Genomic DNA, 21,874 nt, shown 5'->3' with positions numbered 1-21,874 from the left:
ATATCATCGTTTGTAAACTTTATCTTGGAATTCCTTTGCTATTTATTTGAAACGATATTTTAGCACTTGTCATTCTCATGCCTTCCTAACGAAAATGTCGTGTTTTAACTGCCAAAAAAAAAAATGGTCTACATATTAACTCATTCTAAATATTCTAAAAGAGAGTGTGGAGAATTACTGTTGACTGTACAGTATTATAAACAATGAAGTTCTGTTTTTAACCTCATAAATATATACTTACAATTTTGCCTTTCAATGTTTGTTTTAACACACGTTTATCACTGGCATTTACGTCTATTTGTAGCGGAATTTTTTTCTACTCTTCCTTTCCATGAAGCTTCTGGACTTAATCATTTCTGTGCATTTTTTTCCTTCTCTCTCTCTTCTTTTCCTTGAGGTTTATGGGTTTCATTTTTTATGTCCTTTTTTTTTTTCTCCTTCTTCTCTCTGCAGATCTTTTGCTTCCATTTTCTTTTGCTCATGGGTTATTTTGTTTCTTAAGAAATTTTCTTCTTCCTTTTTTGGCTCTTAGGCGAATGATTTTTCGACTTTATTTATTTTTTTTACTAAGTCTTTTTTTTGTTTCCCTTTTTTTTATGTTTGTTTCGGTGCTTATATTTTGTCCTCTGGATTTTCCATGTATGTTTACCATGCATGTTCTTCATTGGTATTTATGTTTATTTGTAGCGAAAAATCTTCGTTTTAAACAAAACATATTCCTTTACAGATCCGGTTAGATCCATAGCCTAAAGTTTTTTTTTCCCCTCTTCCATTCTTTACCGATTTGGTCTTTATTTTCTTTTATGATGATATTGTTTTTTTCTTACATATTTTTCATAATATTTTCAACTTTATTCAAGTTCACGTTCTTTTAAGTTTTAACTTTATTCAATTTTACTCAACTTTATTCAAGTTTTAACTTCAACTCAAGTTATAACTCAAATTCAACTTAAAAACTACACTCAAGTTATACTCCAAAAGAACAACCTCTTAGTTTTTTCTTTTTTGACTTCATTTTTTCAAAAATAATACGTTTTTAAAATTTTTAAAATTTTCTTTTAATTTTTTTTAAGAATATTTGTTCTTATGATTTTGGTTTTTTTTTTCCTTTGGAGTATTTTATTTTAAGAGGTTTTTTTAGGGTATTTTTTTAAATCTGTTATTTAAAATTTTTGTTCATATATTTTTTGGTTTTCTTTTTATGGAATTTTTTTTTAGAGGCTTTTTTTTCTTTGGGTTTTTTTTTTAAGAATTTTTGGCCTAAATTTTTTTTTTTTTTTTTTTTTTACTTTCTTTAAAATTTTTCCCTCATTATTTTTTTTTGGATTTATAACTTTTTTTTTGGTTGAATATGTTATTTTGAATTTTCTTATATATTAATAGCCTTGATTTATACTATTTTAGTATATGTATTAGGCTTATAAATTTACAGGTATATTTCATTTCCTCCCTTTTTATATAATAGATATACATTAGCTTACTGTCAGTAGTTTATTAGTTTTGTTTTGCGGTGAGATTTATGCTTTATGACATCTGTCGTAATAGATTCATTATTCTAATTGATTTTATTTTGCATCAATTTATATCGAAGATTGAACGAAATTTGTTAGTATTATTATATTTTCACGCGTATATATCATTATTTTTAGTTTGTTTAATTCAAATATGATTTTTTACTGTTCGTTCTTTATTGGTTCTATTATGCGGTGCACTCCATGCTTCATGACACATGTCATGCTATAATCATCACCTTCATTGATATTTATTTGAACGGTTTTATGGCGGTTTTCCATGAAGATTTTAATCACTCTGTCGATATTTATTGGTCTTTATTTTATAACCATCCTTCATATATTACTTTTTATCCTTCTTACCGTTATATGTATTTTTACAGTTTCAAAAAGTTAGTGGTGTTAGAGTTTTCTTACTATTTCTACTGCGTTTTGGATATTCTGTTACTATCTTTCCCTTCCTGAGTTTTTAACGTTAGGTTTTTTGTCCACCTTCCTTTCATCTGCAATACTTAGGGCTTATTCTTTTGATATTTTTGAGTTAGGTAATTTGAGTGTAGATTTTGAGTTGAGTTTGAGTTATAACTTGAGTTGAAATTGTAACTTGAGTTTGTGTTTGGTTGTGTACATTTGAGTTATGGTTTGAGATAAAAATCTTTTTTGAGTTTGTGTTTGAGTAAGTCAAAACTTGAATTTATTTTTAGATAGTATTTTAATAAAAACTCAATGCTAATGAAAAATTTTAATAGGGTATATGGGTCTAGTTTTATTCGTCTTTTCGTTGTCAACGCATAAAAAAAAATAATCTCAATCAGAATTAAAATGAAAAAGTTATAGCATTTTTAATAATAGAAAAAATAATGTTCATTAACTTGAGTTCGAATTATCAAACTCGAGTTGAAGGGGAAACTTGAACTCGAGTTTTAGTTCTAAACTCGAGTTCAAACTCAAGTTCAAACTTAAAAGAACGTGAACTCGAATAAAATTATAACTCGAGTTACATTTTTTTGAGTTTTTAACTAAAAAATCACCTTGCCGAACAAGGCCTTAGTCTTCTATTTCATCTGTTCCGTTCAATATCCTTCTTTCAGTAATATATTTGTACTATTTATGTGTGCTTCCTAGCTGTTTTAAATAAGTGCTTTATAATGTTATAATCATTTGTTACATGATTTTATTTGCTTATTTGTTTATATACTTATGTTTAAATTTTTTTATGATCTTTTTTTTATATGCTTTGTCGATTTTCTCTTTCTGCTGTCGCTTACTGTTTATATTATTTTTAAAATTGTTATTTAGCTATATGTTATGTCTATATATATTTTGTAATTCTTTTTCCTTCTTTTTGCTATGTTAATAGTCTACCTTTTTTAAACCATTTACTGTTATTTAGTTATGAAGATGTATTTATCTCCTACTATAAGCATATATTGTGTCACTGTTAATAGATACTTACATGTTCTTGATGCTGCCCGGGTTAAATTGGTTTATGCCTTTACCCATTACTATTTCTATTTGTTAAGTTTTAGTGTTATTTTATATTGAATTTGTACTTTAGTTGCCTTACGATCAATGTTTTCGTAACACTTTTTACTCATTTTCATATATCATTATTCAAAATTTGTGTTGTGTTTTATATTGAATGATCTGCATCCATTAGTAGTTCAAATTCATGAATCTGTTAAAACGTTTTTACTTATATATTTATTTTTGTATGTGTCTGCTTTGTAATTTATGTGTAAGTGAAATATAGAAACAATATTTTTCTCTTTTGATGTTCGACATAAATCCTGTAATAACTTAAATGGCAGCCAAGTACATTGCTCGGCTCTATTTTTGTTACACTTGATACATATAGGTAAGATTATGAGATAAATACTTGAACCAAATAAATAATGAGTATTTACTTCCTTTGTTTATGTTCTGTTGATACTAAAATTGACAGCTGAGCCATATTTTTGTTATATATATGTGAGTATAAATAAATTAGCATTTATTAACTTAAGTATATTATAAATACTATTTGGATTTCCTTTTTTTTAATAGCATATTTATCTTGATAAATATTTATTATATTATAATGTCCCCTGTTCTATTTTGCTTATTTGAGGCACATTGGGTGCTAGACATTCAAAATCATATTACACATATTCTAAAAGAGAGTCTCAAATATTACTGTTCACTGTACAGTGTTATATATGTATGTATACGTATAGTTTTTCACTTCTTAAAAACATAGCTTTTTTAAACCTTTTACTTTTTCTTGGTGGTGATAATGTATTTTTCTTCTACTGTACGCATATATCATGTAATTGTTTATAGAGACTTGGCACTTCTTGATGTTGCCCGAGTTATTTTGGTTATGTCTTTATCTACTACTTTTTTTTTTATCAGTTAGCTATTACTTTTTTTTTTGTAATCATTTTGTAACTTTTTCACTTTCAAGTCAATGTTGTTTTAACATTTTTCACACATTTTCGGACATTATTTTCTATCATTTGCTATGTTTTTTATATTTAATAACTTTCATCCTTTAGTACTTTAGATTCATGTTTCTGTCCTTATATTTTAACTTACTTATTTTTTCTTAAATGTCACTAATTTGTACTCTTTCTGTAAGATTAGATTTTAAATGATAATCTATTTTTTGATGTTCGGTATAAAGCCTATAATTACTTAGATGGTAGCCAAGTACATTGGTAGGTCCTATTTTCAGTATATATCATATATACAGCTAAGATTAAGAGATAAATAACAGAACTAATTATTTAATTTATAATTTTTTCTTTGTTTATCTTATGTTGACAGAAAAACTCAATGTTCAATCGTATATTTGTTATATATGTGTTAGTTTAACTATATTTGTTTTCATACTTACCGAATTGAAAGAAATGACAGCATTATTTCTTTTATAGATTGATGGAATTCTTTCTTTATCTTTTGTTGACATAAAAACTCAATGTTCAATTGTATATTTGTTTTATATGTGTTAATTTAACTATATTTGTTTTCATACTTACCAAATTGAAGGAAATGAGAGCACCATTTCTTTTATAGATTTATGGAAAGTGTGTATGTAATACGGTTATTTACCTAAGTGTACTATAATGACTATTTAAACTTCCTGTCTTTTGTAAAACGTAATTATCATAATAAATATTTATTACATTATAACGTTTTATGTTGTATTTTGCTTATTTCAAGCAGAATACGTGTTAGACATCGAAAAGCAAATATAGTTGCCTTCTCTATTACTTACTGTCCTCCTTCATTAACAATCGTTTGATGCTTTCTATTGTTATCTGTACATCCTTTTTTATCTATTCTCGGCATCAGTTGGTTTCTAGGTATTTTTAATGAATTTTACCATGTTTTAGTTGGTATCTGGTACTATTATTTAATATGTAAATACACTGTAATAATATTAATGTATGCTTCATTGGTTTAATAGTATCCTTCCATAAAAAGAGACAAAAATGGGAAAACCATTGTATATTTAGAAACATTATAAAAAAAACTTTGCATAAGAATATAAAATACAAAACAGACTATAAAATGAAAAAAAAAAAAAATTATTGAAAAAGAAAGGACCAAAAGATCACGAAAGAATGGCATAGATTTTTTTTTTTTTTTTTTTTTTACCTATTATAATTCATTCACATTTTCCATATTAACGTTTTACTTAAAGTTTATATACAGATGTTACTTTGTTTTTACTACAACTAAATTTTGTGTTTTATTCATTTTACATATTTTTGTCCAAAATTTTTGTATACTACTTACTATGAAATATATTCTAAATTGTTTTATATACATATGTAAATAATATTTCACAATTTCAGCTCAGAATCAAAATCAGCAGAACTTTCAACCAAAGTCAAGGTAATATTAATATTTTTTATCCTTTAATTATACATTATCTGTATTAAAATTTTATCAACCTATTTAAATATTATATTCACTAATTTTGATTCCTTAACATTCCTATCATGCAGTTAAACAAGAGATAACGTTTGATCTAATTGACGTTACTGTTTTATAATGTATATATGTATATATACATATATTTTATATTCCAATTCTGCATATGTATATATTTATTTATATGTTTGTAATAACATTAAATTTGTTTTATAATGCATATATCTCTACATATATTCTAGACTCTAATACTGCATATATATTTTTGTTATTACGTTTGTAATAATATCAAATATTATTTTTGATACAATATTATATCGTTTTCCGGCTCGTTATTTTCTAAATAATAATAATAATCGAATTAGCTCATTGGCATTTAGTCCGTGAAACAAAATACTTATCCTGGTAATTTACGTGGACCGTGACTTAAGAAATATGACGGACGAATTACATTCCTCATATTCGCAGAAAAGAGAACAAAAAGCTTGCGACATTCTTTGACTCCTCCTTAAATTTCTCAACTGCAATTGAACCAAGTGCCATATCGGTTTAGCACGAAAGACGCTTGAAACTCAAAGTTACAAGTACAACACAGAAACCAAGGACGAACCAAGCCTCTAAGCTTAGCTATCCCAGACATACACTTGCTCACGTCTCGCCAACTCGCGCGTGACTTTCACTCTCTCCTCCCCGGCCTTCTCCACTGTCGCCAATGGCCGCTTCTGGATTTTCCACCTCGCCAAACTAACACACAATTCTCAGGTTCCGATACGAAAAAACTTCTCCTCTTTTCTTTTCTTTTTCTCTTTAAAGTACGAGTTTTAATCGTCCAATTCTGGAAGCTAAACGAACTGAGAATATAAGTTTGATTTTTTCTTCTCGCTCATAGAGTGTGATTCTGAATCGTAAGATTGATTGGCACGCAAGTTTTTTTTTTTTTTTGTGTGTGTATATATTATGTATATATTTTCAAATTGCGAAGGTTCTTCCCTGTATGCACATGAATTTTACACTGGACTTTTTTTTTCAGAATTTTTTAGTTTAATTTGAGTAATTAATTAGTTGCCTTTTTCGCGCGTAGTAATTAAATGGGTAGAAGGAAGCAAAGCAGACCTCACCGGTCCGGTGGGATAATTTTGGGTGGTAATGATGCTGCTGAGAATGCGGAATTGGAAAACCAGAGATCGCAGAAGAATGAATTTGAGGAGATTGATCAACCTTATTTCGTGGAAGTTGATCGTTCCGGTTGGATTTCGGACGACCACCTTGATGTTTCCGAGGTTGTTTTGATTGATTTGAAGTTCGGAGAAGGGTTTTCCGGTCGTGAATTGAGTGTGGATTTGTGTGGGGATGATAAGTATTCGTTAAGGTTTAGGTTGTGCAATGTGAGTGAATATGTTGATAGAATCAAGTTAGGTCATTGGCCTGTTTTGCCCTCATCGGATGTGTTTATTGAGTTTGTTGAAAAGCCCGCTATGGAGGGTGTGGATGCGTGCCTGGTGATTTTTTCGGGTGGCTTTGACGGCCCGGATGAGGGTATTTCTGGTCTTGTGCACTTGGCAAGTTTGAAGTTTATGACATTGAGGCCGGTTATGGAGGTTGGACTTTCGACAGATGTGGCACTGCCATCCCTCAGGTTGAGGGTGGAGATTCTTCGGAGCGCCTTTGATGCTTGCGAATCGCTTATGGACAATACTAGGCAGCTGTGGAAGAAGAGTATGATTAATGTCATGTCGTGGTTGCGGCCAGAAGTAATGACGTCGGAGGCTCGATATGAAGTTAGTGTATCAGTAGAAACTGATGTGGCAGATGGTAATGCAGACCAAAAGAAAATTGGAAGGTTTGATGTTGCTGGGTTTTATGAGGCCATTAAACCATCAAAGTGAGTAATCAGGATGTTTTCATTTATGCAACAGTATTGATTATGGTTCATTTAATTCCAGGTTTTTATGTTTTAATTTTCCTTTGGTGTATATTCTGTATAGAACAGATGCAATGCTTGAAGAAGACTTGCCCGATTTGCTTCCTGAGTTGAGGCCATATCAGCGCCGGGCTGCTTACTGGATGGTGCAACGTGAGAAAGAAGGTATACAAAGTATGCCCAGAAGTGGAGAAAGTCAGTTGTCCTCACCATTATGTTTACCTGTGGAATTTCTGGGTACCGATTCAAAAATGTTTTACAACCCATTCAGGTATATATTTATCTTTTTTTTTTTTTAATTTTATTTTATTATTATTATTAGTATTTTTTTTTTTTTTTTGCATGTTGGTTGTAATATATAGCAAGCCCTCTCCTCCTACATACGTCTGATGTGTTTATGTACCATTTTCAGCGGAAATGTGTCCTTGCATCCAGAGCATTCTTCAGCAAACATTTTTGGTGGTATTCTTGCTGGTAATCCCACTACTCTACTTTCTCTGGCATGTCTTCATAATGAAAATGTCTTGGGGTGTTTGTGTTTTTCAATCCATGTTTTGCCTGGATCAGAATTCAGGTTGTAAGAAATTTGTATCTTTTTGTGGTGTTAGCAGCATGACTCTTATAAAGATTGATGGTTTTATGGATCCAGTAAAATGAGAATTTATGATTATGAAGCTGGTAGTCCAAAATAGTCATATTTTATCAAACATATTTTTAATAATTTCTATTTCTGACTATTATAGACGAGATGGGCTTGGGCAAAACTGTTGAACTGCTTGCTTGTATCTTTGCTCATCGCAAGGCAGCATCTGAAGAGAGCCTCTTTCTTGATACTGAAATGCAAACCACCAAGTGTCTTAGAAGATTGAAAAGGGAGCGTGTTGAGTGTGTTTGTGGAGCTGTGAGTGAAAATCGCAGATATAAAGGCCTTTGGGTACAGTGTGACATGTGTGATGCATGGCAACATGCAGACTGTGTTGGTTATTCATCTAAAGGAAAACCTATAAAATCGCGTGAAGTTGTTGACGGACAAGGATCCCAAGGGAGTTCATCAGCTAAGAAGCAAAAGCACAAAAGAAAGAACACAGCCACCATAGTTGAAAGAGATGGACATTTTATTTGTCAGCTGTGTTCAGAACTCATGCAAGCTACTGACACTCCTATAGCGACTGGTGCCACTCTGATAGTCTGTCCAGCTCCTATATTGCCTCAGTGGCATGCTGAAATCCTATAGTATGTTTTCTGATTACACTATCCCATTCATTAAGTTGAGCATTATGGTTCAAAACCAATGTGTTGCTTAATAACATTTTATTTATGGGATAAAACTTTGTATCTAAATGCTCTGTATATCAGCTGCGTAGTTATAATTCTTTCAATATATGATTGATTTATCAATGCCAACTCAATTTAGATGGAATCACATCCTTGGAATGGTTTAAAAATTTTCCTACTTGTATATATTTTTCCTAATGCAAGTCCTACCAAACTGACTCGTTTGTTTGTTATTTGTTACCTTAGCCATACACGTCCGGGATCCTTAAAAACGTGTGTCTATGAAGGAGTGAGGGACACATCTCTTTCAAATGAATCTGTAATTGACATCGGTGAACTCGTCAGTGCTGACATTGTTTTAACTACCTATGATGTACTTAAGGAGGACCTGTCACATGATTCAGACAGGCATGAAGGGGATCGGCGCTTCATGAGATTCCAAAAGAGGTTCTTTCAGAACTTGTGATGTCTTACCTTCATTGGTTCTTGCACAAAATTGGCTTTAAAACTTGAGAAACAGTTTGTAAGGATGTTGCATGATGGAATCGAACAGCATAATGTCAAACATTTTGCCAGAAACAGTAAAATTTAGACTAGAAGATTTTCTGAGTTTTTTAAAAAAATTTCTTTTGCGTTAGATTTATTATAGAAACATTTATTGCCTTGATCTAGAAGCGGGGATAATAAGATGCAATTTGTGTGCGTCTTTTCGGCCATTGAGAACTGCATGTCCTTGATTTATTTATTCCTTTTAGTAATTTGAACTTATTACTAAAATAAATAAACGAATTTAGTAATCTATTTATTTTAATGAACTAATTCCTTTTAGTGATTCGTTTATGCAGAGATTTTGGTTTAGTAAAATATTAATAGATATGAAGTTTTCATGACACAGCTAGCCAATTTCTTTTGCAGGTACCCTGTTATTCCAACTTATTTGACCAGAATATTCTGGTGGAGGGTTTGTTTGGATGAGGCTCAAATGGTGGAGAGCAATGCTACTGCTGCCACGGAAATGGCTTTACGTCTGCATGCCAAGTATCACTGGTGCATAACAGGAACTCCCATACAGTGCAAACTAGATGACCTATATGGCCTTCTTCGATTTCTTAAAGCAAGCCCTTTTGATATTTCTAGATGGTGGACTGAAGTTATGCGGGATCCATATGAGGTAGGAGAATGATGATATCTTCAAGATTCTGATATCTCTATTTTTTGAAAATACTACGAAGAAGCTTATATAAACTACGATTTCAGATTTATTTAAAATTTTGCCCTTGTCTAAGTTATGAGTTTTCGTATAGTTTATAAATAAGTGAAAAGACCTATCTAAAGTAGTTTTTTTGTTTTTTGTTGGAAATTGTTGATACTATTTTGAGCTTTACCGATTATGGAATTGAACTTGTCATCGATTTAAAACCTTACTGTGTTTTTTTCACTAGTGGCCCGTTTGTTTCACGCGTTTAAGTCAGTGATTTTGATTCTGAATTCAAATTTGTGAGAGAACCCATTGGCGGGAACTTTTTTTATTCAAATTTTTTGTGAGAGAAAAGTATTGTAACAAAATCAGAATCATGGTTTCAAATGCGTGAACTAAATGAGCCTTAGGCTTCTTTATAGAATTTGATAAACTGCATTTTATCAAAGTACGAACTCCATTGGATAGTTCTACTCAAAATACACAGTGCAATGCTTAGCCTCCTTTTTTATATTATTATTTCTGTTTTTGTGCTTTCCTGCTATGATGGGCTTTCAGCTGTCCACTCGGGTCCTTGTTGAGCTCCAAGTTTTAAACATTGCGTTAGTCTTTTAAGTTCGTGTTTTAACTTTTGCAGAGGAGAGACGTACGAGCTATGGAGTTTACACATAAGTTCTTCAAACAAATAATGTGGCGTTCATCAAAAGTGCATGTTGCCGACGAGTTACAGCTTCCTGCTCAGGAGGAGTGCACCTCTTGGCTCACTTTCTCACCAGTTGAAGAACACTTTTATCAGAGGCAACATGAGACTTGTGCAAGTTTTGCACGTGAAGTTATTGAGAGTCTGAAAGACGATATCCTCAAAAGAAAAGTCTCAGGTTGTTAAGCTTTGCGGTGGTGTTTTTTAACATCATTCAAGAAGTTTGTTTCCAACAATATGAATAGGGGAGGCAATTTGAGAATTTAAAAATAACTTTCGTGTTTGCTAGGTTGTGCAGTGTCTGATGCTTCATCTGATCCTTTCATTACCCATGCGGAGGCTGGAAAGCTTCTGAACACACTCCTGAAGCTTCGTCAAGCTTGCTGCCATCCTCAAGTAGGAAGCTCTGGGCTGCGATCTTTGCAACAGTCCCCAATGACTATGGAGGAAATATTAATGGTAGTTTACATATTTTGAAGCATTTTTATTTCATTTCTCAACATCTCAAGCTAGTTTATGTGTGTGTATATATATTAAGGGTTCATGTTTTCTAGGTTCTTATAAGTAAGACCAAAATAGAAGGAGAGGAAGCTCTTAGGAGGTTAGTTCTTGCCTTGAATGGGCTTGCGGGGATAGCTATAATTGAGGAAAACTCTACTGAAGCCATATCACTATACAAGGAAGCATTGGCTTTAGCTGAAGAGCACTCAGATGATTTTCGCTTGGACCCTTTGTTGAATATTCACATCCTATATAATCTTGCTGAAATACTCCCACTGGGAGCAAACTGCTTGGGAAAATGCCCCTTAAATGGACTGTTGTTACCTGGAAATCCTGGCACGGAGTTGTCCAAGAGACATGGCATTGGAAAGTCTGAACCACGTGTTTTCAAGAGGCGGAAAGTGAGTGGAAAAGGCAACTTTGCCACTGATGCTGGGAATCCACATGATAATAATACCTCCGAAATTAAAGAGAACATTCTAAATGCTAACCAAGAATGCAGTGATGTGCCCCTGACATCATGCAGTTCTTGTGGAGATGAATCTTTGAGAACAGCCTGTGAGAATTTTAAACAGAAGTTCTTATCTGCATTTAGTTCAAAGCTTTTCGTTGCTCAAGAAGATTTTAGAAAATCATATATGCAGGTATATAAACCCATCATCCCATAATATGGACTTGAGAACAGTATGTTGCACTGCGTCTTATAATTAATGTATTGAAAGCACTCATTTTATCTTGGAGTTTATGCATGCAAATCTGCTTTTCTGCCATATATTGTGTGTGTGTGTGTGTGTGTGTGTGGGTGGGTGTACTTGTTTTTCCCACTTCTTCTTTCGGCTTTAAAGCGGGCAGTTATTATGAAAAAAAAAAATCATTTATGTATCTCTTTTTTCTGATAACTTCTCTTTGGTATGTGTCAAGGTTTGTTCTGCAATTAGTGAAAGAAAAAATCAACATACGGCTTGGTGGATGGAAGCCCTTCTTAATGCTGAGGAGAATAAAGATTGCTCAAGTGAGTTAATCAGAAAGATTGAAGAAGCCATAGCAGGAAATCTAAATACTTCAAGGTCATCGAGGATTCCCACTGGGTAAGTGACAATTGCATGAATAAATGCTTAGAATATTTTCTACTGAGTAGGGTATTATAGTTCTTTCCGAATAGGCTCTTTATTCTAATTATTGTGCTCTGAAAGCTCCAGGTTATGGAGCATGAGTGTCACTGCTGGAAATTTTCGTACAAATTACAATTTTGAAACTAAAAGTTCTCTGTTTCTGGAGCATGAATAAAACTTCTGCCTAGAAATTTTTATGGAAGACAACTATTAAATATACTTTTAATACACGGCGCGGACAATGATTAACGTTTAATTATTTTGATCTAGTTTCCGATCCATAAGTGGTCTAAAGTATCATATCCAGAGTGGTTTGGACCTACTGGAAGCCTCTAGGACTGTCTTACTTGATCAACTTTTGGAAATTGATCAGACAATAGAGAAGCCAAGGGAGGAGGATATTGAACGTGTGCGATATTGTCAAAACTGTCAAGTCAATGGTGATGGTCCTTCATGTGTTATGTGTGAACTTGACGAATTGTTTAAGGTTTGCTACAAATTATCTCTTACCTTTGATTCTTTTTACACATTCAGTTTATTCATCTATTCTTTTGATACGATATTCACAATTTGGTTCTTCGCCAGCATTATGAAGCAAGACTTTTTCGTCTCAATAAAGCACAAGGGGGGATGATTACATCTGCTGAAGAGGCTCTGGATTTGCAGAAGAAAAACTCTGCACTTAATCGTTTCTATTGGAACTTATCACAGTCAAATAAAACATCAAAATCATCTGCCAATGGATATGAAGAATCTAAAAAAAGAGATGTTCAAGAAAAAGTGGTGGTCGGTTACCTGTCAAAAACTACTTTTTGTGCATGTTTAATATGCTAAAACCGGTATCAGTGAACTCACCTCTTCTGCCCTATTGCTTTTGGATTTTTAGGTTTCAAAATCTCCATCTGAATTGGAGGTTGTTCTCGGTGTTATAAAGAGCCATTGCAAGGCTCACTTAGGAAGAGAGGGTTTATCAGCTGCAACCAAGCATCTGCAGATTCTTGAGGTATGGCATTACTGATTCCATTTTGTTAGTAGGAACTACTTAGTTGTGACAAAGATTTCTATTAAGTTGAATGATTTGAAAAACTAGAACCTGGGGATCTTTAAACGTATCTTCACTTTGTTGGAATGCTATCTATCTGTTAAGATATTTCAGGAGCTTTAAGCTATGTATTTCACACAATGATCTTTCTCTAATCCTTTTTCTTATTCTTTTACTTTTCTAAGGGCATGAGAAAGGAGTATGCTAATGCAAGGGCTTTGGCAATAGCTCAAGCTCAAGTTCTGCAAGCTCATGATGAGATAAAGATGGCAACCACACGGCTGCAATTACAAGTTCATGAGGATGACAAATCTTTGAACGCTTTAACTAAAGACGAATTACCTTCAGCTAGCGTACAGTACTCTAGTGATAAGTTTGTGGCGTTAAACTTGTTGGCATGTATTAAAGGAAAACTTCGCTATTTAAAGGTACAAAAGCCGAGTTCCATACTTTGCAGCTTAGTGCACCTGGTTTGATATACTGCATGCTTAGGGATTTCTTGCTGGAATATGCTGCTTTAATATACTGATTGTCTGATAGTCTTTAGGTGTTCACAAAATTTCCTTCTTTTCTTCTGCACTAATGTTAACCCACTTTGAGTTATTTCCAGGGTTTGGTGCAAGCTAAACAGAAATTGCCTTTGGAAAGTCCAAACAGCTCCTCAGTGACTGAAGAAGAAGCGGCAGCTGCTGCTACATCAGAAAACGCCGAAAAAAAAAGTGAATGCATACCTAAATCTGATGATGAGTCATGCCCAGTTTGTCAAGAAACGTTGAGCACTAAAAAGATGGTTTTTCAATGTGGCCATGTTACGTGCTGTAAATGTAAGTTCTCATAACCTATTTTACAATACAAAATTTGGATATTGATTCTACAAGACCAAGAGTGAATACCTGGAGTGTAGCTCCTTTTTTTCGTTTGAAAATCAACTTTTTTGTAGAGGTGAAAATCTTCAATTTGCCTATGATTGTTTTGATATTTCGTGAAGAAATTGAAAATAGATGTTTTCAGTGAAGAGCAATTTTCTTGGTATAGACTATAGAAAAATAAGCAAGAAACAAGTTTAATTCCATATATGGAAAACGTACGAAGTTGAGTTAAAAGATGGAGCTTCTATTTTCAGTTCTGTGGATCCACTAGACATTGTAAACTCATGTGAGTTCTTATTTCGTTCTTCTAGGTTTATTTGGAATGACTGAACGGAGAATACTTCAGGATAACAAGATTCAGAATAAGTGGGTAAAGTGCCCTACATGTCGACAGCATACTGATGTTGGGAATATTGCCTATGTTGATGATAGACAAAATGAAAATTGTGATTCTTCTCTCCTGCATACAACTGATGGTCCTGAAAATTTGGGATCGTCTATTGTAGTTCAGGGTTCGTACGGCACTAAGGTATATATCTTAAGTGCCAATCTTATGAAAGTGCATTTACACAATTCTGCCTGCTATTTATTTATGAATACATCTCTTCTTCTTCATTTTTTCCGTACTGTCTCTAGGATTTTGAGTACAACATTTTTGCACTATAGTCAAGTGCAGATCATTTAATTTCTTTCTTCTGTTTTTTTTCCCCCTGCCACAAGAATGTTACTCGTGATTTTCAACACCTCTCGTAGCAAGTTTATAATGTTTTACTCTCTGTGGGCTGTTTTGAAGATCGAAGCGGTGACTAGAAGAATATTGTGGATCAAGTCCAAAGACCCCAAATCGAAAGTTCTCGTTTTCTCAAGTTGGAATGATGTCCTTGATGTATTGGAACATGCCTTTAGTGCTAATGATATATCCTTTATTCGAATGAAGGGAGGCAGGTAAGATTTTTTTTTCCAAGCATCTCAAATTCTATGCTCTTCATCCGTAAATTAAAAAATAAAATAAAATAATGCTATATATGCTTGATATGGTAGTTGGCCAAACACTTAAATAGATTTCTAATGCAATTATGACTTTGAACGTGCAGGAAATCACATGTGGCCATCAGTGCATTTAGAGGACAGAAGAGCAGCACAAAAGTAAAACACAAGAAACGTGGGAAGCTAGCAGAAGAAGAATCTGTTCAAGTGTTGTTGCTCCTAATTCAGCATGGAGCAAATGGTCTCAATCTTTTAGAAGCACAGCATGTTGTCCTTGTAGAGCCCCTACTCAACCCAGCAGCAGAGGCACAAGCAATCAGCCGGGTCCACCGAATTGGGCAGCAAAATAGGACATTGGTTCATCGTTTCATCGTAAGTGCACCACCCCCATATTTGTATCAAAACTAAGCATGGTTAGGAAGAATCCACAGCACCTGTTCACATAAAACATGATGTTGATGAATGGATACAAAACTGAATGTTTCACTTTCCCATCCATATAACTTCTCTGTACCTTTCTTTTTCCATGCTCAATGACTGCAAACAGTTGATAAGCCGAATTATCAGGAACGAATTTAAATAGTAGACATGGTCTACCGTTCTAGTTTTTTTTTTTTTTTTTTTTTTTTTTTTTCAAGTATGGGCTTGATGAAGATGTTGTGCGTACATTCTCTTTTACACAATATACATGCTTGACCTGTTGACTTTTTTTTTTTTTTTTCCCCTCGGTGTTAGGTGAAAGACACGGTTGAAGAGAGCATATATAAACTCAACAGAAGCAGGAACACCACTGCATTCATTAGCGGGAACACGAAGAATCAAGATCAGCCCTTTTTTACACTCAAAGACGTTGAATCCCTATTTGCAACAGCGCCACCCGCTGTACCGGAAACTGATGACAAACAGGCCGAAAGTCTGAGACATTTGCCGCCTTCTGTGGCGGCAGCTATAGCAGCTGAGAGAAGACTCAACGACCTGACATCCACTTTGTCATAACGCGGTGAAGAAATCTTCTGACACTCTTAGGCGTCAGTTATTAGTTGTTCCTAAAAGATGACGAGCATATTGTTCTTTTCTATCTTTGTAGGTTCTCTAACCATTTTTTGCTATTTTCTTATAAGTTACAATCCATTTCATGCCTGTAAATATCATTCTTGTCCTTTTTCTTTTTTCACAAACTCTATATCGATCCAAAAATTCCAAGCAACCAAAAAAAAAAAAAAAAAAAAAAAAAAAAAAAAAAAAACCTACAATTAGAGACCAATTCAGAATAGAAACTGATCGGAATCAATATGAATATTTTCCTTTCACTTCTGCATGTCTCTCCCACCTGGCACTCGAAAGTTACAGTATTTGTAATAGAGAAATTTATCCATGATATTAATGTTACTGTATTTCAGCAGTTTCTACATTATTAATGATTATCTGAATCCCCCACTAATTCTGTAATGTAACCAATAACTTGTGGAGAATGATATGGTACGAAAAATAACTCTGCGTATAATTGTATTTTAAATCGTAGAGTTTGTTAGTTGTGTATATTTTTTTCGATTTTTGATCAGAATTTGAATAAATTACCATCGGTAGTATTGTTTGTACCATATAAAGCTCTCAACTTTATTTGAAGTGTTTTCTTTTTCAAGTTTTTATACTGAGCAAAAAGTTCATTCCTTTTAAGGAATCGGAATTCCATCAAAACATAGTTTAATACGCAAAGAAGAATGGGAATTGGACCAATTCAGCACTGAAAATTCTTCATGAATCTGACAATGAAAACGAATCTACCAGAAGAGCTCCATTTCCATCCTCATCTTCCCGACTGGCCAAACTTCGACTTGACAAGTTGAATTAGATGCTGCTCAAAACGTAATCCAATCAGATGGACCCCACTTTTTTGCCCACAAGAGGATTCTAAAGTCAGCATTGTCGTTTTGATAACTGCCACCACCAGTCAACCCCTCTCTTTCTCTCTATCTCTCTCTCTCTCTATATATATATATATATATATATCTCTCTCTCTCTCTCTTCTCAAGCATATCTTTTCCTTTTTTTTTTCTTTTTTTTTTTCCTCTCCTTTTTCTATATTTGTTAGCTGGAAAATTCCTTGGACAACTAACAACCTAGACAAAAAGCAAATCAAATCAAATCTAAGCCTCACGTGACGTGTCCCTCACGTCTCGAAGCGCGTGCCATCTCGTCTCCAAAAGACCAAAGGCCGTAATATCCACAGACTCACACGTGTCCTTCTCCAGGCACGTGAGATGCTGCTAGATCACATCATAACGCCAAGTGTTCATAGATCTCATCCTCAAAGCCTATATATATATATATATATATATATCTCTCAAACGTTTCAATTCTTATGAACAATTACAAATTCTCTAGTCTTATCATCAATGGCTATGGAAGGCTCTCTTTGTCAAAGCCTATGCTCATCTCGCCCTTCTCCAATTCCGTGCCAAACTCTTCTTCCCCACCGCCGGGATTCAACGCTTCCGATGCGGTGGAGTGAGAGAACCGTCGCAAACCGCCGCAGAATGGCGGTTGGATGCGCGAATTTGGGATCGGCACCGGCGGCGAGGGCGGAGAGGGAGCTCGAGGGCGCGGTGAGCGCCGAGGAGGTGGCGGACTGGATGAAGGCGGCGAGGTTGAGTGAGAAGTGCGGCGAAGGGCGAGGAATGGTGGAGATTCTCGAGTGCTTGGAGCGGGAGGCGATCATGGGGGAGGACCAAGGGAGAGAGGCTAGCGACTACAACCGCAGGGCTCAGATCTTCGACAGGAGTTCTAGAGTTTTCCAGGCTCTCAAGGAAAGTACTAGTGCTGCTGCTACTACTTCTGATCACCATGAATCTTGACCTGGCAATGACAACCGTAGTTGTGTTGTATATGAATGTGAATTCTGTTTCTAATAAGCGTTTTGTGGAAGTCATGAAAAGTAGTGACTTTTGATAGCCTGATAGTCATTTTCATGTTTCAATCATTGAATACAAAGCAAAGAGAGTGAGATCCTGTGATAAGAATTTTTCCAGTTCACGTTTTCATGCAGTTCACACCCCCTTTTTTTCTTCCATAAAAAAGAAAGGCCCGTTTCATTCTTTAAATTAAACATATGGGATAGAACCTAAAACCTCCACTCGGACCCTCCCAAGAACAAATATATATATACGCGCGCGCACACATATATATATAAGATGATAAATACATATATACACAAATAGAAGATGAAAATACGACAGAAAATTACATGACATAGATGACTGAGACCAAAGAGAGTTTTCTAACCGTTAAAAGATGTGGAACATGAGCATCATACCTGCAAAACTCACGGTACGGAGAGAGAGAGAGAGAGAGAGAGAGAGAGGCACTGAACTTGTAAATAGCATTCACACATAAATTGGGGACAAAGTTACTATGAGGTTCCATTAAAAGAAAATACTCTGAATAAATTGATCCCAAGAAAAACATGGTAGAAAAAAAATTCTACGTGACAGACCATCACACCGGTACATAACAACTAAACTGGCATCTCTACTACCTCTTTTATCTCGTGAGATAAAACAATTGGCAACAATGGCCAAAAATACCCTAAAGGACTAACAGAACTTCCACCGATTATTGCAGTTTACACATGTTACATATGTTGTCATGGGTTCATCGGCACTCCGCGTCTGCATTTGGTAGTAGGTGGTCTTGCGCTTCCCACACCGGCCGCACTTGAATTGGTCAGTCGTGGCTTCTTTTGGACCTCCACGCTGACACTCAAAAAGCGCTTTTTCTTCAAGCTTTTTGTTCTCTTGCTGCCTCTCATTGCTTGCCATTTCCGCTGTGCTCATGTTCACAAGCCGCTCTGCTTCAACATGTCCAAGCAGAACTTTTCTGCGGAAATCTGGGTTCTTTGTGTCCTTAAGATTGAACATCAAGGACCTGTACTTTGCCTTCTGCGACCCGGCAGAACTGCCCCAGTTCTCAAACAGCACTGATTCCACTGTTACGGCAACTCGAATAGGATCACAGGCATTAACTTCGTCCGCCATCTCTTCATCAGCCTCACCAGAAACCTTGGACAAAGCCTCATGAAGCATTTCCCGTACTCTGTCTCGCACAGCATCATTGGACCTGACCATAGATGTCAGCTTCGGAGTTGCAGAAGCACCTGATGTCGGCCTCTTTACTTCTTTGGTTATCTTTTCAACCTTAACATTCTTCGCTGGAGAAGGTTTCTCGTTAGGAACCTTTCTCTCTGCTGCATTGCGTTCAAATTTCTCGACCTTAACAGCCTCGGCCTTGGATTTCTCAACCTTCCCATTGAATGTCTTCTGAATCTTCTCTGGCCTGGGACTCTCGGTTCTTGGAGGCTCAACTTTGACAGAAGCTTTATTCTCCAATTTTCCGTTTTTAATATCTTTGCTTGTCTCCTTGATAACAATGTCTTTCCATATCTCAATCAGGCTAGACGCAAAAGACTGTATCTTCTTTCTAGGATGTTTTGTGAGAGGTCGGAGACGCTTACCGACCTGAAAGACCACATGTCAAAAATCAAAACAAACATCAATTCCTATAGTTAAACCAAAGAGACTGCTGCCCCCAAAATCAAAATGCAACCACAAAAACGCAACATAAGTATCTATTGAAGGTTCAATTTTTGATCCAATTTGGTCGGTACTTATAAAACACTATCCAAGTATATTAACGAATTCCTAAAAAACAACCATTTACCCCACCTACAATGGGAAATAAAAATGCCCAAACAACGACCACTTGCCCAATCTACAATGGGTAAACGAATTCATCAGGTGATAAGAACAGCCTGTTCCCTGTTTTATGATATAATAAAGCGTTTATAGCGAATGTGTTTTAGCCCTAACTTCTCCAGGAGAAAAAAATGCCTCCTTTTTTCCCTACCAGTGAAAAAGCTGTCATCTTTATCATATAGCTCAAAATGCGTCTACGAATTGCTTAAGAAAGAAGAAGTAAAATATCTGAAACAATCTTTACCCAGAAGTGAAAATAGGAAAACAAAAAATAAACAAAATAAGAAATCATCAAACTCCCCCACCAAACACTAAGCCAACCAATTTTTTCAAATCTTAATTTTACAAAAATGTTTCAGATCTCGATTCAAACACAGATTAAATGTTTCTAAAAACCATATAAATTGGGAGAAAAACAATAAAGAATTTTAGGGGCAAATTGAAAACCTGGGTGGAGACAAGGAGTTGATAAGTGACAGGAAAGCTCTTGAGCTGCCCTAACGCATCAAGACAGTGGCTTTCGTCGGCGGCTCCTTCGGCCGTCGCCGCCGCGTCAGCGGCTTTCTTCGCCGTCTCGAACAGCTCCACCAGCTCTCTCTCCATTCTATCTCCTCCCTCCTTTGATGAACCCCAAATATCACTCCAGATTTCCAAATCTCAACAACCAAAACAATCTATTACCAAACAGTACAAACACACAAACATCAAATCAAAACAAATTCCTCGATTCAACAACAAAAATCGCTGTTCGACAAAATACGACGTTATCGATATATTCAAGGCTTCAAATTTTTCACAAAAAAAATGGAAAATTGAAAGCAGAAAACTTACAGAGATCGGAGGAAGGTCCTCCTCCTATTCTGGCGGTGAAATTGATGAATGAAAATACGAACAGAAAAAGAAAAAGAAAAAAGAGAAAGCATCGAGGTCGCCGTGTGTATATATTTGACAAGGAAGAGAGAGAGTCGTGTGATCGGACGGCTATTATGCGGTGCACGTGTGAAGACGGATGGAGGAGATTGGAGATAAGAGATGAGTTCGAGAGGGCTTACCTTTTGCCTTGGCGTTGGGAACTGGTCTTAGGGTTTGTTACTCTTTTACTTTTCTTTTCTGCGACGTAAAATTTGGCGCGTGGAGTTAAAACTCCCATACAGTCTGATTTTATACATTTCTCACTTGTTGTGTAATTTAGGTCCGTTTGGAAATATTTTTAAAATGGTTTTTTTAATGAAAATGAAAATAAAAATATTTTGAGAATTGTGTAGAGTACAGTTTTTTTGAAATTGCATTTAATTATTTTATTTAGAGATTATTTTGAATATAAAAAAAAATTATGTTTAGTTATATATTTTTAAAAATATATTTTGAGTATTGTTAATAGTGAAAATTCGTCAACAGAATAATAATAAATTTTTAAATGTTTTGTTCGAATTAAATGATTTTAAACGCAATTAAAAGCAGAATTTAAATAAGAATATACAGAATTTATAGTGGTTCACTCTGAATAGTGAAAATTCGTCAACAGAATAATAATAAATTTTTAAATGTTTTGTCCGAATTAAATGATTTTAAACGCAATTAAAAGCAGAATTTAAATAAGAATATACAGAATTTATAGTGGTTCACTCTCAGTTCGAGAGCTACGTCCATTGTGGAGAGGAGAGAAATTTCACTAATTTTAGGGAGAATACACGCACTAATTGCTAAAAGTGAGACTTGGGATCTTCTGACTTATACTTCCTTATTTATAGCTTAGGTCACCACCCATAAACATTCCTTATTTGAATTTGGGTTACTTCCTTTATTTTTTAGGATAGTTTCCCAAAAGATAGAGATTACAATTAATCGTGACAATTTTCCTATTTAAATTTCAAATATTTGAATTATAAATAGCAAATCTTAGAGCAAATCTCGCGGATTTTATCTTCTTGTGTGGCTTCGACTTCGTAAACACTCCCAGAAGCCTTTTCGCCCACGATTGCGGGTACGGTCGACCTCATACTTGTTCTTTGTGGCTTTTTAGAATGGTCGACCTCTTACTAATAACAGGTACGTCCTTTTAACAGCCGACTCCTAAAAAAGCTAT

General features: G+C 34.7%; 3 protein-coding genes across 4 annotated transcripts; 2 read left to right on the top strand and 1 right to left on the bottom strand.

The window, feature by feature from the left end:
• The first annotated feature begins 5,970 nt into the window (after positions 1-5,970).
• On the top strand, positions 5,971-16,283 carry LOC21385632 (E3 ubiquitin-protein ligase SHPRH). 2 transcript variants are annotated; one of them, XM_010104122.2, is made up of 20 exons: positions 5,971-6,194; positions 6,514-7,314; positions 7,418-7,624; positions 7,766-7,827; positions 8,097-8,586; positions 8,875-9,075; positions 9,544-9,799; positions 10,464-10,704; positions 10,816-10,985; positions 11,081-11,671; positions 11,949-12,115; positions 12,410-12,626; positions 12,725-12,925; positions 13,026-13,142; positions 13,367-13,609; positions 13,792-14,005; positions 14,362-14,579; positions 14,844-14,995; positions 15,145-15,409; positions 15,773-16,283. In XM_010104122.2, the coding sequence occupies exons 2-20, from the start codon at positions 6,521-6,523 to the stop codon at positions 16,031-16,033; spliced, it is 5,067 nt and encodes a 1,688-aa protein (XP_010102424.1). In that variant the 5' UTR covers positions 5,971-6,194; positions 6,514-6,520; the 3' UTR covers positions 16,034-16,283. The 2 variants fall into 2 exon arrangements, with proteins under 2 accessions (XP_010102424.1, XP_024025293.1); XM_024169525.1 differs by lacking the exon at positions 5,971-6,194 and having other exon boundaries at positions 7,289-7,314; positions 7,423-7,624.
• Positions 16,284-17,374: 1,091 nt separating this feature from the next.
• On the top strand, positions 17,375-18,065 carry LOC21385631. The gene has a single exon (XM_010104121.2). It carries the CDS (start codon positions 17,434-17,436, stop codon positions 17,890-17,892), a length of 459 nt encoding a protein of 152 aa, XP_010102423.2. The 5' UTR covers positions 17,375-17,433; the 3' UTR covers positions 17,893-18,065.
• Positions 18,066-18,397: 332 nt separating this feature from the next.
• LOC21385630 (transcription elongation factor TFIIS) lies at positions 18,398-20,705 on the bottom strand. The gene is made up of 3 exons (XM_010104120.2): positions 20,620-20,705; positions 20,236-20,462; positions 18,398-19,551 (listed from the first exon to the last, which is right to left on the bottom strand). Exons 2-3 carry the CDS (start codon positions 20,389-20,391, stop codon positions 18,631-18,633), a joined length of 1,077 nt encoding a protein of 358 aa, XP_010102422.1. The 5' UTR covers positions 20,392-20,462; positions 20,620-20,705; the 3' UTR covers positions 18,398-18,630.
• Positions 20,706-21,874: the final 1,169 nt, after the last annotated feature.

The sequence above is a fragment of the Morus notabilis genome, unplaced genomic scaffold, assembly GCF_000414095.1.
Source record: "Morus notabilis unplaced genomic scaffold, ASM41409v2 Scaffold517, whole genome shotgun sequence".
In the NCBI taxonomy this organism is placed as follows: domain Eukaryota; kingdom Viridiplantae; phylum Streptophyta; class Magnoliopsida; order Rosales; family Moraceae; genus Morus; species Morus notabilis.
This window is presented reverse-complemented; position numbering and strand designations above follow the sequence as displayed.

Excerpts from the sequence above, each read along its gene's own strand:
- LOC21385631 (XM_010104121.2), top strand. The coding sequence starts at position 17,434 with ATGGCTATGGAAGGCTCTCTTTGTCAAAGCCTATGCTCATCTCGCCCT.
- LOC21385630 (XM_010104120.2), bottom strand. The coding sequence starts at position 20,391 with ATGGAGAGAGAGCTGGTGGAGCTGTTCGAGACGGCGAAGAAAGCCGCT. Across the intron at positions 19,552-20,235 it reads AACTCCTTGTCTCCACCCAG|GTCGGTAAGCGTCTCCGACC; the intron begins GTTTTCAATTTG and ends GTGGTCTTTCAG.
- LOC21385632 (XM_010104122.2), top strand. The coding sequence starts at position 6,521 with ATGGGTAGAAGGAAGCAAAGCAGACCTCACCGGTCCGGTGGGATAATT. Across the intron at positions 9,800-10,463 it reads TTATGCGGGATCCATATGAG|AGGAGAGACGTACGAGCTAT; the intron begins GTAGGAGAATGA and ends TAACTTTTGCAG. Across the intron at positions 11,672-11,948 it reads TTAGAAAATCATATATGCAG|GTTTGTTCTGCAATTAGTGA; the intron begins GTATATAAACCC and ends GTATGTGTCAAG.